Genomic DNA, 17811 nt, shown 5'->3' with positions numbered 1-17811 from the left:
TTCTTCAGTTTAAGTATGGCATGACATTGGAGCTTTGAAATCAGGTAGCTTCAATAGATCATTGCCAATGTGCACATACCACCTCTAACCTCTGGATTCCAGTTGTTTTAGCTACAAAGCTTTACAGAACAAATCCTTCATTATCACAGAGACTAATTTCCTCACAATTCTGCAATTCGAATAGACCCATGAAATTATTTTTGTTTGCTTTGTTTTTGGTAAAGGGATTCTAGGAACCAATTAACATCACTGCCAAAGCACCAGGTCGGTAACTTCCTAATGAAAAACTATGCTGTCTTCCTATAGGACTGGGTAGACAATTTGAAAGGAAGCTAATCATAGGTAGGTTCCTTAAGTACTACAACAGAGAAATTACCCATGTCACTTTTCAGTATCAATAATATGACAGCTAAAAATGAACCAAAATGTAAAGATGAAGGTTTTGCATTTGTCATTAATTTGATGTGTGAAAGAAGAGCACCAATTGAAGGCATAAGCTACAGCGGTCATACTAAAGAAAATGCAAAGTGCAGTCAATATATTTGTACATTTCGGACAATGTAATAGTCTTATATATTAAAAATTGTATTACCTCCACTGCATCTCTTAAGTGTCCTGCCAACAAGAAAAATGCTGCAGAATGTTCAAAACGCTGTTTGCCAAGCAAAGAAAAAGCATTCTTTAATGCTGCTTTACGCCATCTGTCCTCAGTAAAGTTGTTTCCAAAAAACTGTGTCATTTTAGTATCTTTCTGGGACCTATATATTGAACAAAATTGATAAAAACATTTTACTTTTTATTAGTTCCACTATGGTTCCAAGTTTCTGCAGATTTCAGTATAATTTTACACAGACCTTTACGTTAGGAAATGCAGAATCTCTCACCACACTGGGAGTTGAGAAGGCTATATATTTAAAAATAGCAGAAACTTCAGTAGATACAAAACCTGATGGTATTTTCAATAACCTGATACAAATTCAGAAAATCTCATTTTTCTTAAGCTGAGCCCTTAAGTGACAACGCAAATTAGTTTTCAGAAGGTTTGCAACACTGAATGCTGTATTATGAAACATCAGTTAGAAAGACATAGGTCAGTCCCCCGAAGTTAAGTTAAAAATTTAACTGCAAACATGTATGTAAGAGATAGGCATGACATTTCACATACTACACTGCTAAGTCCTCAAAAGTGCATCAGAATTAAGCAGTAATTGAAATTACAGGAGATTTAAGACTAAAACTTGCAGCATCTATCTTCAGAAACAGCAACTAAATTCCTTAGTAAATACAAGAAGGTTAGAAATTCCTCATTTAATGTAATGACTAGTTTAGAAATTAGACCTCAGTTTTCAATAGTAAGATTTGTGCTTCCTTTGCATTACCATTACATTCAACTTTTCCCCCCAAAATTATACTAGACAGTGTGAAATTCCATGTAAGAGCTTGAATACCTGTATAATCCCCAGATAACAGCCTTCTTCCTCATCGCAAGGTAAAATATGGCAGCATCAAGTGGATCGTTGTTTCGCTGGAAAGCTGCTTTAGCCACCTGAGAAGACAGTTCAGAAACAAAAACACAAACACAATTTAAATTCTTCTTACATGAGATTCTTGTTGCTTCTGGCATCCCATACCCCACAGTGCTCTGAAGTTGTCTTTAATATAGGATCCCTCCTGCAATTATGAGTCTGATGTAAAAACACAGGAAGATACCCATTTGTTATCACTTAGCTCATGCTCTTCCAGTTGTAGAAGGTTTTTTGCAGATTGAGTGGGAATCTCTGTATCTGAAACCAGTTTCTAAAATCATAGCAAAATTAATTTATTAGTTGGTCTGCTAATCAAAGGACAGATGGAGTCTTGAAAAACAGGCTGGGATCAGTGATTACTTTCAGAGGTTGAAAAGGAAAAAGGGTAAGTGGCAGAAACAACATTCCAAGTCCCATGTGAGATAGCCTTAAACTCAGGCCCAGAATACCTGGCACTTTTTTATGCCAGGCAGTTAAGGCTCATAAAGTGATGATTAATTACTGAAGATTTAAAAGAAAAAGTAGAGACATGCATTTTACCACTTTGTGCTTTGTAGTCCAAGTATCTTGTGCATGTCATTTTCTAGCTCAACACACTTGGCTTCTTCAAGAGCTTACAAGTGATAATGAGGTTAGGCTTATTGCCACATTTGTGATGATTAAAATACTTAATATAAAAACCCAACAAAACTCTAAAACAATAAAACACCAAGCCAAAACAAAACAATAGGTTTATCATGAAAAATAATCAATTTGCAAGATAGATGTACATACAGCATCTAAGTTGATCCCACATCTGATAGGTTTTTAAGAACCTTTTCCCAGAACTTCTTTCTCAATTTTGCTATAAAAAAACACTACATGCTCCATCTGTATCTTGAACATCCACAATAAACATGGCATAATATTATCTTTAAGATGGAGTATCTAACAGCAAAAATTTACTCCACACTGGAATTTCAAGTCTAAATACTAAAAAAAAATAATTAAATACAGAAGTTCATATTTATACAGAAAAATATAGATACAAAAAAAATACAGCACAAAACATTCAGAAAAACTTCATTATCTAAAGACATAAATCTACATAAATAGAAGGTAAACACTGGAGAACAGCTGTTTGGAATGATTGTGTTGGATTGCTGTTGGTGGTTTTTTTAATGCTATGGTTACCTTTTCTATGCATTTCCGGAGGCTGTGGATGTTTCGAACCCACCACCCCACACCCATAGCTCTGAGCTCTGACCATGTTGGATCCCCCTTCTGCACTGCAGGAAGCATACTCAGGAGTTCTTCCTCCGCTACAGAATGGAAAGCCCAGGCAAAGTGACTAGTAGATAAGCCTATATAATAAACATAAAAAAACACAAACAAACAGAAAATTTGGATGACATTCATTAACAAAAAAAAAAAAATCAAGAATCTAAAGACAAGTGGATGAGAAAGGGAAAAAGAAAGAAGATCAAACTGCTTGTTTTGGACTTTTAAGTGCATTTCTGATGAGGCAACCAAATATTAAGAGTATTTGTTAGGACTGCATATCGATTACTACAGGAAAGTCATACAACTGAGGCACTTCTGATTCTCACCGATTTCTAAGCTCACCAGAAAAGGAAGTATCTCAACAAAAATTACTCCACCAGAAAGCTAACTCTGCAATACTCTGCTGTGGCATTCCTGGCAAATTCCAACCTTTGATTCAGCTGAGGGATGAGAAGCCATGCGACTGAAAATGCTATCAATTGCCATGATGGCTAAAGGAGCAATCACAGCCAGTCTTTAGATCTGATTATGACTAATCAAATCTATTTTGTCCTGTCATCTGCAATATCAGGATGGAACTAGCTAAATTATCCAAAAATCTCCCTACATGAAATAGCTGATTGTACAATTACAGTAAGTATATAGAAATATTTAAAGTCCCAGTAGTAATTTTCTTTTCCAAATCTGTACCAAGCACCTACGTAAATGGGTACAGTTTTCTACATTATTCCAGCAGAAGGTTATTGGACAACATGGTGCTAAGAAAGCCATTGAATTTGGGGAAACAGAAATATCCCCCCACCAACTAAAAACTTGTTATAGAAAGCATCAGTTCTGAGACCTTTATTAAAAACAAAATAAGACATTTTCTGCTCTAACATTCATTCATATTGGACAATATTTTCTTAAAAAACCCCAATGAATTAAATCACCAACTCTGCAAAGGCACCTCAACAGCACACCAGTCATAGGTGCAGCTACATCATTAAAACTCAACTCATCTATGAAAACACATCAGTTACCTTGGTGAAGCAGCTGGGCTCGATGCACAGGAGGAAGCGCAGTTGTCAGAAAGGTGTGAAGCCGGACAGCCAATAAAAATTTTAAACCACACTCATCAAGAGTTTCTCCACCTGGAAATAAATATTTTTACACACATTTTACAGCAATTATTCCAAGTAAGTATTAACAGAAGAAATGCAATTTTGTGACTACTAAACTCTTCAAATTTGTAAATGATGGCTTAATTCATAATTCTCTCCTCCAAGAAAAACGAAAATTTCAAATATAAAAACGTTTGAAATTCATTCCGTTCAGTTTTATTCTGTTCAATGTAAGAAACAGAGAAAGTGTTACATGTTAAAAAACCAAACCAACTGATTTCTCAATTTCTCTACATTTGTCATTACCATCTCTGCAAAAGTGAATTAAAAGTAATTATAGTATGTGTATAGTATGTATACATATATATAGCATATATGTAGTGTGTGTATGTATATACACACACACACTACATATATAGTACACGTATCTGACGCACTCACAGTGCATTACCATAGCAAAAGAAAACTTTTTTTTTAATCAAAGTATTAGGTCTTGATATAATTATACTATGAAATGAAGGGGCATCATCACCTTACAAGCCACAAAAATATTCCAAAATAGGAAAAAAAACCCCATGAAAGGTTGTGAAACACATTTAACTTGGAAGAGATAACTTACCCTGACTTCTGTCTCTACTTTCTCCAATGTCAGTACTGGTAGTAGCAATTGTATCTGCCAAGGCCATCAATGACATTTGCTCCATCCTAGTCAGACCTGGCAAGCTTGAATGAAGCAAGTGACGAGAAAGAACTTGAGCATGTTCTGGTCCAAAGTAAGTTGGGCTGTATTGAGAAAGATCAATGACTGTTGGTTTTGAACTGTCTTCATCTGCCTCAAATGGGACAAGGTCATCTGTACTTATAACAGTATTTTGGAAGAGATTTTCATAACTGTCACTGGGCATATCCTTTTTATTTTGACTATTCTGATTATTGGACTTCTCTGAACAGGAATAAGATGAATCATCATCTGCAGCAAGCAGAGCATACAGAGGCAATGGTGGAACAGAGTCTATTTCTATATAGTCTGTAGTCTCTGTTTTGCTGAACATTTTGGGATCTCTTGCAGTACTTCCACTAGCGCTGATTGTCAGAGATCTGAGCCTCTTGTCATGATTAGGTTCAGACTCATTTATAGCAACAACTTCTCCAGCAACGCACTTCACCAAATGGGACAGAATGGCTTTAGCTCTGCGTACTTTACCAAGATCCATGAGTTCCAACAGCTGATACGGGTGGTACTGAGGTAAAGTTGGAGATAATGTATGAGCTGCCTCAAAAAGACCAGAATCTTCCATCTCCATAGACAGATCAGAGGCAGATCTTTTCCCACTAAGTTTCTGTGCAAGGCTGGTCATAGATCTGGTCAAGGTTCTCTTTGGTGGACGCAGACCTGAGACAGCTGACTGGCTTTGTTTCATTAAGCTAGCTATGCATGGCATACTTTCACTGTAGGAATCTGTACTAACTAGTTCCTGCTTAGAAGGAGATTGCCACTGGGAATAAACATGCATTTCACAATCCATTCCAACTACCAGAATGCCATCACGCACCCAAGACAAGGATACAGGAAAAGGAGCTGAACCCTCTACAGATGAAACCAAGTCAACACAACGCAGTAAAACAAAACCAGAAAAGGTTTCAGCCTTGGGACTGCCACTGTGGGAAACAGCTACAATCTCATTACAATTTTGTTCTTGCCTCTTCCCAGACAGCTGACCAAACATATAAAGTTTTGATCCAATCCCCACTGTCAGAATATGTGAACCATCTTCCCTAGACATCCAATCTAAGTGTACCAAGTGTTTAGCATTGGGTATAATACTCCCACCATAAGACATAAGAGTATCTTGTTGGTTATCTGACACTATATCAACACTAATACCTGAGTCCAACATGGTGCCTACCTCATCTAAATTAAGTGTCTGTTCTAAAATCCAAGAAGAACCCCCTGTAGATTCACATTCAAAAATACTAACGTGCATCACAAAATCTTGAGAAAGATTGCTATTTCTAGTTGCTGCCTGCTTGTACGCTACTGCTAATCTGTTTGTGTGTGCACAGCTGACATCAGTTGGCATCCCTGGAACATTAATAGCACTACTGCTAGGAAGTCCATCCTCAATCAGTAATGGCCATTCTTCCCATACATATTGAACATCACTGTCTGTGCCATATTGTGGCATGGAAGAAGCTGATGATTCCATGACAACCCTGCATCTCCAGAATCTAACTTTTCCATCAGAGCAGGAAGTAGCCAGCAGATAAGGTGCACGACAAACAGGATATATGGAAGAACTACTGAGGTGTCCTGAAATGAAATAAAATACACTTTTACTGGAGGAAATAATAAAAAGCAAAATTAGCACCATTTTTATTCAGCCACTGTTTTATTGCTCTAAATTTTAAAAAGTATTACTGCTTCCTCACAAAGAGGTAATTTACAGGGCCTCATGAAAGAGACAATATGCCAAGAATACCATGAAACCATTTTACTCTTTGATTGTATTTTGAGCTGTAGGGAGGAGTCAAACTATATTATTTAAACATGAACATTAATATATACTCTCTTCTGTCAAACAAACATTCCTCCACTGAAAAAACTAAAACTGCATTTTGGAAAGACTAGTGATGAAAACCTTAACATTTAAGTATGTTAAGATCCTACACAAAAACTGCATTAATGACTGCAAAACAAAACTTATTCAGTTTCTACTCTTCTATCTTTCACAAGAATGGGGAACACAATAAATATTATACCTTGAGTAAGAGCTCTATTTTAGTGTTAGCTCCAGGACTGAGATATTAAGTCAGGGGAAGTACATTTTAGCAAACCTTTAGGATTCATCTACACATACTCTAGCAATGAATCCAAAACTTACTATTACTTTGTTTCTATTTTACAACCAAAGTCAGAAAGCCAGAGATTGCTTATTTTAGTCTTTAAAAAAAAAAAAAAGCTGACAAACCTGCTGATGGCTTGACACTTATTATTTCTACTCCTTCTGGCATACTCAGCTCTTGACTATACACCATTTTGGAAGACAGAGTAAGCCAGCTGGTGCTCTGAAGGTTTGCTCTACAAGCCCGATATTTCTGAGTGAAAGGTGATTGGATCTTCTCTGGATCTGGTGAAGAATATGATTCTTCTGTTTGTGTTGCTTCTTCAGGTGGATTTAAACCTATTTTTTCATCTAAAAAAAGTTTGCATTGTTAATTTTAAAAGATCAATGATTTCTTTTAATGTAAAAACTAATTTTAATCACTTCAATAGTTCCATAAGAGAAAGAAAAAACCTGACTGAAAATTTTACATTCATTTCAATGAAACGCAGTCTCATATTCAGATTTAAAGATAGATGTGAGCACATCTCACATTGAATACTTCTGAGACTCTCGAACTGTTGACAGATTATAAAACAATCAAAAGCATGACCAAAAAAACTGCAGACAAAGAGATAATGTTGGGGGCTGTTTTTTTCCCTTTTTTCCCCTCTGTGGAATTTTCCCCATTGTCATGCTAAGATACCTGTTCACTGGGCCCTGGTGGCAGGGGGGAGGGGAGAGAAGAGGGAAACCCCTCGATATCCAAACATCCAAAAGAGCAGACCAAAGGCTCTGGCTCGCCCCATTTCCCCCGTGGAGTTCGGACGAGAAGGACGATCGGTGCCTGAGTGCCATTCCTGCCATCCCAGCACCAGGAGCCATCCTCACTGCTGTCAGACCCTGCCCTGCTGCCTTCTCACTGTAACCTGCCACCATCCAGCACTCTGCTGAGCACTGGGACCCACACCATGAGCGGAGAGCTCTCTCTCCATCTCTCTCTCTCCCCCTGGGACAGCTCTGCCATCACCCCCAGCCCTCCTGCGGCTCTGCGGGACCTGACTGCCCCCAGCACCGGGAACTGCAGCTCAGGGAAAAGGTGCCTGCAGCCAAAAAACACTGGGACTGAGTTACTGTTCTGTTTGTGGCTAATTTCATAGCTGCTGTTGTTCTTGTTTGTGTAGTTAGTTATACTAGTAAAGAACTGTTATTCCTATCCCCATATCTTTGTCTTAATTCCAAAATTATAATAATTTGTAGGGAGGAGGGATCACACTCTTCATTTCAAAGGGTAGGTTTCTGCCTTCCTTCGCAAATACCTGTCTTTCAAACCAGGACAGGTATGTATTTTGCTATCCACTGAAAATAAGGTTTTAGTAAGAATAGATTACCTGCAGCTAAGGAAAAATAAATTAAGACTTTCATGTCTGAGCTTAAAAACTGGTAAAAGATATTTTTCAGAAAAGTTTTAATAATAGTTTTGTTTTATTCCTTGAAACATAGGGAAAAACTTTAAAAACTTAAAATCCTCAGAGAATGTGATATAAATGCTTCCCCTTTTTAATAGAACTCAATAGCTGAAGTATGAAATTGCTGGATATGGAACACAATTTCCAACAGATGTGCTGAAAAGCCTTGTCAGTAATTTCCTCATCACCTAAGTGCATTAGAAAACTCCAATTATTCTCAGTAACTTATAAACTAATTGCACTAATACTTTTTCTCTCATTTGAAAGCATTAGTAAGAAATGCTAATTTAGTTTAAATGACAGAAACATGAATGACAGAAACGTCATAGTTTCCTCTGATAATTGGCATCAGATTTATGTTTCTTAAAATCTTTAAATGATAACAGAAAACTACCAAAGTGGGTCTTACCTTTCTTTAAAACATTATAGTTTTAGTATAGTTTGGTAGTTTGAAAGAGAATCTGCAGATTTCAGAATGTCAAATTGTTTAGAATTGTAATGGCATCACTGATGCTTAGGTGCTTCAGACTACAGTCCTATTTAAAATGCATGCATAAACTCAAAAATTGCAGAACAGGAACTTCCAAAAAGGTAAACATCTTAACTGCTAGACTGTAGTGAAGCCAGTTAAGCATATCTGGCCTTAGAATGCACAAAAAGTACCAAATTCCAGGCTGAAGCTGAAGATTTTCAGCCATCAGAAGATTAGACAATCAAGAAAGGAGGGTTGTGATAAATTCTTGTAATCAAATGTAGAATTATTTCAAAAAGATGAAACAATTTATATTACACTGAAAAGCAGATACGGCAGCTTTTTCAAAAATAAAACTACAAGAGGGCTTACCCATTGAGACAGGAATTGCCTTCAAATGTAAATGCCACATATGTAGTAATGAATGGTTTTGTGTATACTCTATCACTATTAAGTAGAATTTTTCAGAGAATCCATTCTGCTGGTTTCCTGGTGAAATTGAGAACAGGAAGATCTTAGGTGTTATTCACCTGAAAGCAGAACTAAATTTTGCTGGCTAGCAAATAATCACATTACATGAAGTAATACTAAAGTGCAATGGTCTGACTATATCTAACTGTTACATTAGCTTTCCTGTTTTTTTTTACCACAACCAACAAACACTACGCTTACAGGTACACTCATGTAACAGCTGTCAGTGTTTTCCTTCAAAGATGACAATATATTTGCCTGACTTTGCTATGTTTAAAGTTAAATCCCAGAGTGTAATATCAGTACAGTACAGTCAAGAACACAAGAGATAAAATGCTTCTTTCTAAGAATTTACTTGCTCTAGTTTACACAAAAACAAGAACATGTGAGGTATACTATCAAAAGGTGCCTGTTTCTGGAGGGTTTACCCAGGTATTCACTTCCCTTCATATCAAAGTCAACCCATTACGACCAAGAAAGAATAGTTAATTTAGGGACTCTCCTTCCTCCACGGTTCCTCTGACCCTTTAAGCATGTGCATACATAAAACATTTATAAGAACAAGCTGCATTTGCCCTGTGCTTTTCACATTGCTTATGGTACCATAGAAGAATGCAAGTGAATTAGTTCTTTTTAAAAACATAGGATAACAACTTTCATGCATTAATAAAGAGGAAAGAAGAAAGTACTAGAAAATAAATTCAACTTAGAATGCATGCAAATAATCCAGTTCTAATTTAACAGTTTTTCAAAGGACTCATTTAGCCAAATTCCTTACACGGATAGCATGCAGCAATCTATTACAGACTTTCAGACCACATATGGATGTATACAGTTTTCTAAGATCAAATATTTCTATGTTTCCTCTAAAATTATTTCTGTGCATCATACTCAAGATGTAAAATATATAATTATGCTGTAGAGTAACACTTTTTATGTTCTCTATTTTGTTTCTTATTTTCAACATCTCAACTGCATTTTTTGGTCCCCACTGAGGGCTGGGATTATCTCCACTACTCCAAATCTCCTCCTCAGTTAGAAACAGCCAGTTCCCAAATAATCACTACGTATATCCAGTTGATTTATTATTTCCCTAGGTTCCTTTGACACTTTCCCACAGTTCTGCTTCCTCTCATTCAGAATGCCATTCTAGTACTGCAGATGACCTGGTATCGCAAACTTCACTTTGACCCCCTTTCCCCCGTACATTATTTCACTGGAGCACAACCATGTGAAGCCTATATACCCAAATAACTGAAGCACCCCACCAAGGAAAACTAGTAATTTTGTCCAGAGCAATTCAGATTTGTACAAGGACCTACAAATCCACACACTACTCACAGTATTATAGTGAGGAGGAATTGTTTGGCTTGCCATTTGTTGTAAAGCCAGAGGAGCAATATTGAGCTGATGTAAAAGAAGAGCATCGACCATAAATAGGATAAAGAAAGTTTTGTCTATGTCGTACCCCGTAAGTCCAGACTTCACATTTAAAACCCTTTCCCCCTTCATGCAAGGGGAAACTCGTGTCCCTGCTCAACACAGAACACAATGGGTATCTTGTGATTTAAACTACTTGATCTAAAATTTGGTTGCACACAATTCAAAGGAAGTGAAACATCCATGAGCTTCATAAGACTAGAGGTCCTTCTGAAGATCTCAAATTAAGGTATCTGACATTAAAATTATAAAAGACATTTAACAAGTTCATTTTCTTCTGTGGAATGAAAAATAAAACACTGTCTTCAATGTTCTATGAAAAAAAATTATTTACCAGAGTCTGATAAACTGTTCTTCTTTAAAGGCATTTCCTTCTCCTGGTTATTTAAAATGAAGTCTTCTTGAAAAACATGGAATAACTGTGTTTTCCGGCCATGCTAAGGAAATAAAAATACACAAGAAGTCAACATCCTGGCACATACTTTTCAAGACTGCTCTCTAACATGGGAGCTTTTAACTTGGTATGTTAAATACATCAACAGAAGACGCCTCATGAAAATGCACTATCATTACTAACATTCTTTTCATTTACAGGTACTGTTGAAAGCAAGTACAACAATACGTCAGTAAGTACCACAAGTTTACCTAATGGAGAGCTACATGTATTGCCTTTATTATTTAAGCTTTTAAAAAAGCTAATTATGGCATGAAATAAATATAGCAAAAGATCTTACAAGTTCTGTGATGGCATCTAGTTCAATGATACATCCTGGGCGAGCTGTAGATTGCTGACTTATGATGTTAAAAACTTCACCAACATATTTCTGTTTAAAAAGAAACAGGGTGGTGGTCTTGTTAACTCTTACGCATTTTTGTGGCACAGCCTGCTAGACAGGTGCAACATCACTAGGCAAGTGTTAAGAAAATCATTAAATATACAGTAGTTGTGATTCAGTAAGAACACAGATAACACACTGTTTTATGAAGAATACATTTGGTTTTGATGACTGAAAAGTGAGAAGAGCTTCTGGAAAGCCCCACATACAGCAATTTATTGTCCATTTTCCAAAAGCCACATTGTTGTCTCAACTTTTGCTTAGGACAGCAATGCACCCACAGAGTTATTATTCCTTGTGTTAGAAGCTCTTCACAGGTATTTCCCAATCAAACCTTTGGCTGCCTCAACATGCAAAGTTGGCATAAATACAGTATGGCTAAATAAAGCTCTACCTAATCTGTTTTTACAAGCAGAATAATCTGTGGAAGCCTCAGCAACCAGCTTATTCAGTCACCAAGTCAGAGTCTAGTACAACTGAATGAAGTTGTAACATGCAAAAACTTGAGATGGCTTTTTACTTACAGAAATTTCTGGACTGGAGAGCTCACACAGAAGTTTCTTAGCATCTATTACAGCTTGATATAATCTTAAATGCTGTCCATCACTAGCCACAAAGCAGGCACTTGGAGAATTACAGTATGCACCTGAAAAGCAGGAAGGTAGAAAGTGCTCAAATATTCAAACAACATATGGCTTCCTTTTTGTTTTTTGACAACTGGTATTTTTGAAGTTATGGTGAAAAACAATACAGCATTAAAAAATCTCCTGTTAACTTCTATTAACAAGCAAGAGCTACAAAGTTTAAAGCTGTGCTTAGCAACCAAATCAAAGTATACAAAAGGAAATTAGAATTCCATTTGCAAAGTAGAGCCAAATCTCCCTCAGTTTTAAGTCTTCAGCATATTATGAAGTATGCACGAGTAACTAAGAAATTTGCTGCTTAAGTTCCAAAAACATCAAATACACTAAATAAAACAGAACAGAGAAACTTTTTACACAGGAATAAAGAATTCCCAAGTATGAGCAGCTTGAAAACTTATGAAATAAAGGACCGATGCTTAACATTTCTTCCAGTACATTCAAGTATATCTGTATTATCTATTTAAGAGTGTTATTAGGTTTTATTAATTTTATTCTAGAACACTTCACTAATCAGAAAATGAAACTCACCAAGGCAATAGCTGGGTATAAGTGTGGGCAGCCATGCAACATTAGAAAAAGCTGAAACATGAAGAGAATTGATCCGAGCAAGCTCAGAAACTCCACCAGAAAAGGACAAAGGCCCAACAGGATCCACTCTCCAAAGAATAAGTTCACTGTAAACAGCGTTGGGATCCTGGGATGTCACACTTGCATTACTTCTACTCTGAGGTCTCACTTGTGACTCCTGAGACTTAAAAGAAGCATTTTCCTGTATTGCTTTCTCAACATCTGGTGAAATTAGAGCATTGTGATGTGAGGTTGTAAGCAGCAGTGGTAACACTGAGTGGCAAGCCAAGTCATTAAGATGAAAACGGTGACCACAATATCGGGATTTGTGTGAAATACTGAGTACAGTTGAAAAGGCAGATTCTTCAGCAAAACTCACTAGCCACTGGTTCAGTGACCCATCTGCATGTTTGGAAATCATCATAACATTAGGTGTGAAGATACTCAGTTTTAAGCTGTTGGTTGATTTACTGTGTCCAGAAGAGATAAGCATAGATGAAGATCGTGTAAGGCCAGGAGGCTTTTGTTTGCCTTGTTGGATAGCTAAGTCAACATTTTTGGTACAAGCATACATCACTATACTTCTGCAAAGAGAGTTTGCATCACCCGTTGGAAACGCAACAGGAATTCTTGAGACAAATGACACCTGCAATTTCAAGAAAGAAGAAGTATTTGAGTTCCCATCATACTTCTCACTCAACACAAATGTAAAATGCAGGAGGAGTAAAGTACCTGCACCTGGCGAAACATGCCAGGCTGGTATTCATCTAGCCAGTCCACGTGCCACACCAGCAGGGAGCCATCCATAGGATGTATACTGAAGAGCATGTCAGCATTTTTATTCCATTCAGAAAGCAAAACTTCAATTTCATGATCAAAAATAGCAGAAGACAAAGGAACAAGGCTTGAATATGGAGCAGCTTTCTCATCACCCAGTTCCTTCTTCTCTTGGTTTCCTTTTTGTTCATCTCCATTTTCATCAGCTTCTACAATACGCAGATATATACACAGACGTACATATACGTAGATGAATATATATTCATACATATTCAAAACAAGAAGTATAACAGTGTTATTCAGGCATTAGAGCTAATTTTATAAGCTACTCATATGAAAACTAATTTAAAAGGATGAAGATTATAACCATAAATCCTCTAATGGAGCTCAGTGTCTAACAAGCCAAAATGGTTTATATTGCACCTTAATATTTGAAATATTTTATTTTTCCCCTATTTCACACATATTTTTGCATGAATAGAGAGAACAACGGCAATAATATCCAGGATGCATATATTCAAATTAACTGACTGTATTATGTTATAGAATAAAGCTATTTAAATTGGCTATACATTGATATCTAAAAAAAAAAAAATAAAGTTAATTCTGAAATTGCTCCTCCTTCCTTAATATTAAAGTAACATTTCATGCAAAGGCCTCCAGTCAAGCTTAATTAAATAGTACAGTTTTCAGTATATTTAACTCAAAATTTCTGGAACAACTATAAAAAGAGAAACAAGAACTTCTAGATATATATTTTTTGAAGTCACTTAGATACTTTCAGTGTAAGGGAAGAAAATGCATTGAAATACCACTGTAATCTGTATCCTTCCATGTTAAGTTGCCAACCTCTTACTTCTTCCCCTGGGGAATATTACAAATTACTTTATAAACAGAAAGCCATTTCTCTATATGACATATGTCTATATGACTTTTACCTTCTTCTGATCTGCCATCCATTTGATTAGAATTTTCAGTATTAGTCTCAGGAGAATGATGGTCAAAACTCCTTTTAAGTTGTTGCAAAAACACTTCCATAGATAAGGTAAAATGAAGTTCTTTGTTGTTTAGCCAGTGTACAACAAAAGGTCCACTTTTTTCTTCATTTTCACCAAGGCTTAGAGATGTGATAGAAGGCAATAGAGGAATATCTACCAGAAGAAGATACCGATTGACATTGAGAACTAAAGAAGTTAGGTCAAAAAATAATTTTAGACAAATGGTTTTAAGCATAAATCCCACAATGAAAAAATAAATCTAAGTGTATTGCCACTTGTCATTTCTTGCACCAACATCATCTGCTTTGAGACTTGCTCCACACAGAGGTCCTTTGGTGTGCTTACAGTAGGGTCCTGCAATGTTGTATCTCCTTGATGTAAAAATGTGCATACAGGTTAAGTTACCCTTTATTTTTTTAACTAATACAGCGCAGTATGAACCAAATCATTTAAGCATAATTTCCCAACCAGTCCACAATGAATGCTGCAGTAGATGCACACTGTAACCAAAGACCACAGGTTTACACTAGCAAAAATGTGTGCAGAGATCAGAAAATGCCCTGAGTAACACCATCACAAAAGCCCAGGAGTTCTGGTTCTGATACATTCTGTTAGTTCACACTGCTGTTTGAAGGTATTTGGCATTCCGTGTTGCTGGAAAAAATAAAGCAGTAATCATAAAGTGTGTGACAGAAGCAAGGACTGCTGTAGACTAAATTTAAATCAAGGTGAAAAAGCAGATAGGTGATTTACTGCAATTTCCTCAAATGTGTGATACAGCAACATGTTAAAATCTCAACCTGCATGTAATTCACACCTAGAAGTCTCCATGTGTAGTGTCATCTCCTTCTACTCCCTTTTTATGCAGTATTACTTAAATTCCACACCCTGGGAGACAAAAAACTTAGCACTCAAAATCTCTTCTCAAAATCAGCAATAGGTTTGAATTACTAACCATCCAATCTAGCCAAAGAAAATTGTAACTGAGAGCACACAGATAAAAGAAAGGTGCACCATGAAAACTGGCAATTTTGTTGTGGAGAAGGGATACAGAAGGGGAAGGGGGCTAAAGTACCACAGCTCATTTAAATAATACAGTCTATCTTCCTACACAGGCCAGTGCCAGTCTCAAAAGTATCATTATAAATTTGGAAAGTAACAGAACCTGAAGGGAAAAACTTCTGTTGAAACCCTTTGAAAGATTAAACTACAGTAAATATGAATAAAGTGAGCTAGAAAGATTACTTTTCAGATTAGATTATAAATCCACATGCTTTTTGAATATTTATCAAAGTCACGAAAGAAATCACTTTTTTTTCCAATTTCCATTTAAAACTACCAGCTTCTAAATGATGTTCAGCTCTGGACATTATTTAGTGAATTTTTATTTGCTTCATAAATCACAATCACTCCTCCAAGAAAACTTCTGAAGTCTTTGAATTCAGTAACTTTTTCTGAAATTGCCTGTTTGCTAGGACAATTTTGTCCTAGCAACCACTGCTTACTCCTTTCACTGAATTCCACCTAGGCTGAACATCAGAAAAAGTAAAATTATAGTATAAAAGTAGGTCTCAAGGATTTTTGCTTCATACTCAATTTATTCTTATATGAATATATATTACATCATTATTCTTCAAAATGTGAAGTGAATGAGAGATAAAGCTGTTTTGGCTTTAGTTTTTATGAAATACTTTAAAATGCTGTAGTAATGGCAAATTTTTAAGAAAGAGATCACAAACTATTTAAAATCAAATGAAAGGAAATACAATTAGGTTTTGGGATTAAATTCAGTTTCAAAAGGGCAAATGAAAAGGCTTACTGAAAGAATTGGGTTAGATTGAGGTGCTTAAAGAGCTGCCTGTGAGGAAGAACATGTTTCTTCAAACTAAGATTTAAAATGTGAAAGCTACTTCAGAGATTCTACAATAAAGAACAACCTGTTATCCTCCAATACATTGATTTAAAAAACAAGCAATCCAAAAGACATTATTAAAACAGATACTGATTAATAAAGGTAACTTAAAAATAATACAAGATTAGAAAAATTTTAAGAACTTAATCTTTCTAGTAGTTTTTAAATGTATTTTTATCCTCATTTTGTCAGTTTGCTGCTTGCATATTTATGCTGCAAAATCTATCAAAAGCATTTTTAAAGTTTGCATAGTTGTGCTGGTTTTGGCTGGGGTAGAATTAACTTTCACAGTGTCTGGTATGGGGCTGTGTTTTGGATTTGTGCTGAACACAGGGTTGATAATACAGAGATGTTTTTGTTATTGCTGAGCAGGGCTCACACAGAGCCAAGGCATTTTCTGGTTTTTGAACTGCCACCCTGGTGAGGAACTTGGGGCTGTTTTGGACACTGGAAGAAGACACAGCCAGGACACAGACAGATTTCATCTGACATCATGGTCAGTGCTTACAGTGGGAGGAGGACGGAAAAAGGGGGAAAGTTTGAAATTATGGCATTTGTTATCCCAAGTGACTGTTAGGTGTGGTGAGGCCCTGCTTTCCTGGAGATGGCTGAAGATCTCCGTACCCATAGGAAGTACTGAAATAATTCCTTGGCTCTCTTTGGTGGTGTGCACATCTTTTGTTTTCCCTATTAAATTGGTTTTATCTCAATCCAGGAGTTTTCTAGCTTTCACCCTTCTGATTCTCTCCCCAGTCCTGCAGGACATAAGCTATTCAGTATAAAAGATAAGAAATTCTTTAAAAGTAGGTTAAAAAAAATGGTCAAAGATTATGTGCTGCCTACATGAAAAGATTAGCTAGCTCACTGTGCAATCTGAGGAGGGAAAAAGACAGAGGAGATACACATCTCCAGGAATATTTCAAGAAACTTTCCTGTGTGACATTGGGCAGTAACAACCAATGACTGGAAACTTTTCCTATAGAAATACGGTAGCGCTGATGGTACAGCACAAAACTGCAGTAAGTTTCCTTCTGGTAGGCTGGATGTGATTCTAGTCCAGTCTGTTAAAGTATGAACCAATGAACCCATACTCAAAACGCTGAAGAATAATCAAGAAGAAAGTGATAAGAGCTTTGCTTAGCACAGCAGTGTTAATAAAAACCTCTTGTTCTTTCCAATCATACCAGACTCTACAGTTAGAAATATGAACTAATCATAAATGTCCTTAGCTGAAAACTGGCCTTTCAAACAAGGTTCAGGAGGAACAGAAAAACAGTATTACAAAACAGAGCTTAACTAGTTTAAGAAAAGAATTACACAGTATGCTTGCTCATTAAGTCTCGACACAGAAAACCACATCAGAACCTTCATGAATGCATTATGGAATGCATTTCTATTCAGTTTTCCAATGAGTAGACATGCACTTCATTGTCAGCATACATAAAGATAATAAAGACAGAAGTATCAACAGCTATAGGGGAGCTTCCTCAACCCCTATCAGTTGGTGCAAG

The 17811-nt window shown here is 36.4% G+C and overlaps 1 protein-coding gene across 8 annotated transcripts in view; it reads right to left on the bottom strand.

The window, feature by feature from the left end:
- Positions 1 to 17811, bottom strand: part of DMXL1 (Dmx like 1) — a 77201-nt gene that overhangs the window by 33878 nt on the left and 25512 nt on the right. For 5 of the 8 annotated variants that reach the window (XM_062513463.1, XM_062513464.1, XM_062513465.1 and 2 more), the window contains exons 10-22: positions 14329 to 14541; positions 13346 to 13599; positions 12575 to 13259; positions 11927 to 12048; positions 11301 to 11390; positions 10901 to 11003; positions 9028 to 9144; positions 6862 to 7086; positions 4512 to 6203; positions 3812 to 3922; positions 2700 to 2869; positions 1449 to 1546; positions 593 to 758 (exon numbers count right to left, since the gene is read on the bottom strand). In XM_062513463.1, coding sequence (XP_062369447.1) covers positions 593 to 758; positions 1449 to 1546; positions 2700 to 2869; positions 3812 to 3922; positions 4512 to 6203; positions 6862 to 7086; positions 9028 to 9144; positions 10901 to 11003; positions 11301 to 11390; positions 11927 to 12048; positions 12575 to 13259; positions 13346 to 13599; positions 14329 to 14541 — 4046 coding nt within the window. The remainder of the gene's footprint in view (positions 1 to 592; positions 759 to 1448; positions 1547 to 2699; positions 2870 to 3811; positions 3923 to 4511; positions 6204 to 6861; positions 7087 to 9027; positions 9145 to 10900; positions 11004 to 11300; positions 11391 to 11926; positions 12049 to 12574; positions 13260 to 13345; positions 13600 to 14328; positions 14542 to 17811) is intronic. The other 3 variants (XM_062513466.1, XM_062513468.1, XM_062513469.1) reach the window with 3 other exon arrangements.

The sequence above is a fragment of the Cinclus cinclus genome, chromosome Z (assembly GCF_963662255.1).
Source record: "Cinclus cinclus chromosome Z, bCinCin1.1, whole genome shotgun sequence".
NCBI lineage: Eukaryota > Metazoa > Chordata > Aves > Passeriformes > Cinclidae > Cinclus > Cinclus cinclus.
The sequence above is the reverse complement of the archived record's forward strand: the minus strand, read 5'-3'. Positions and strand labels throughout refer to the sequence as shown.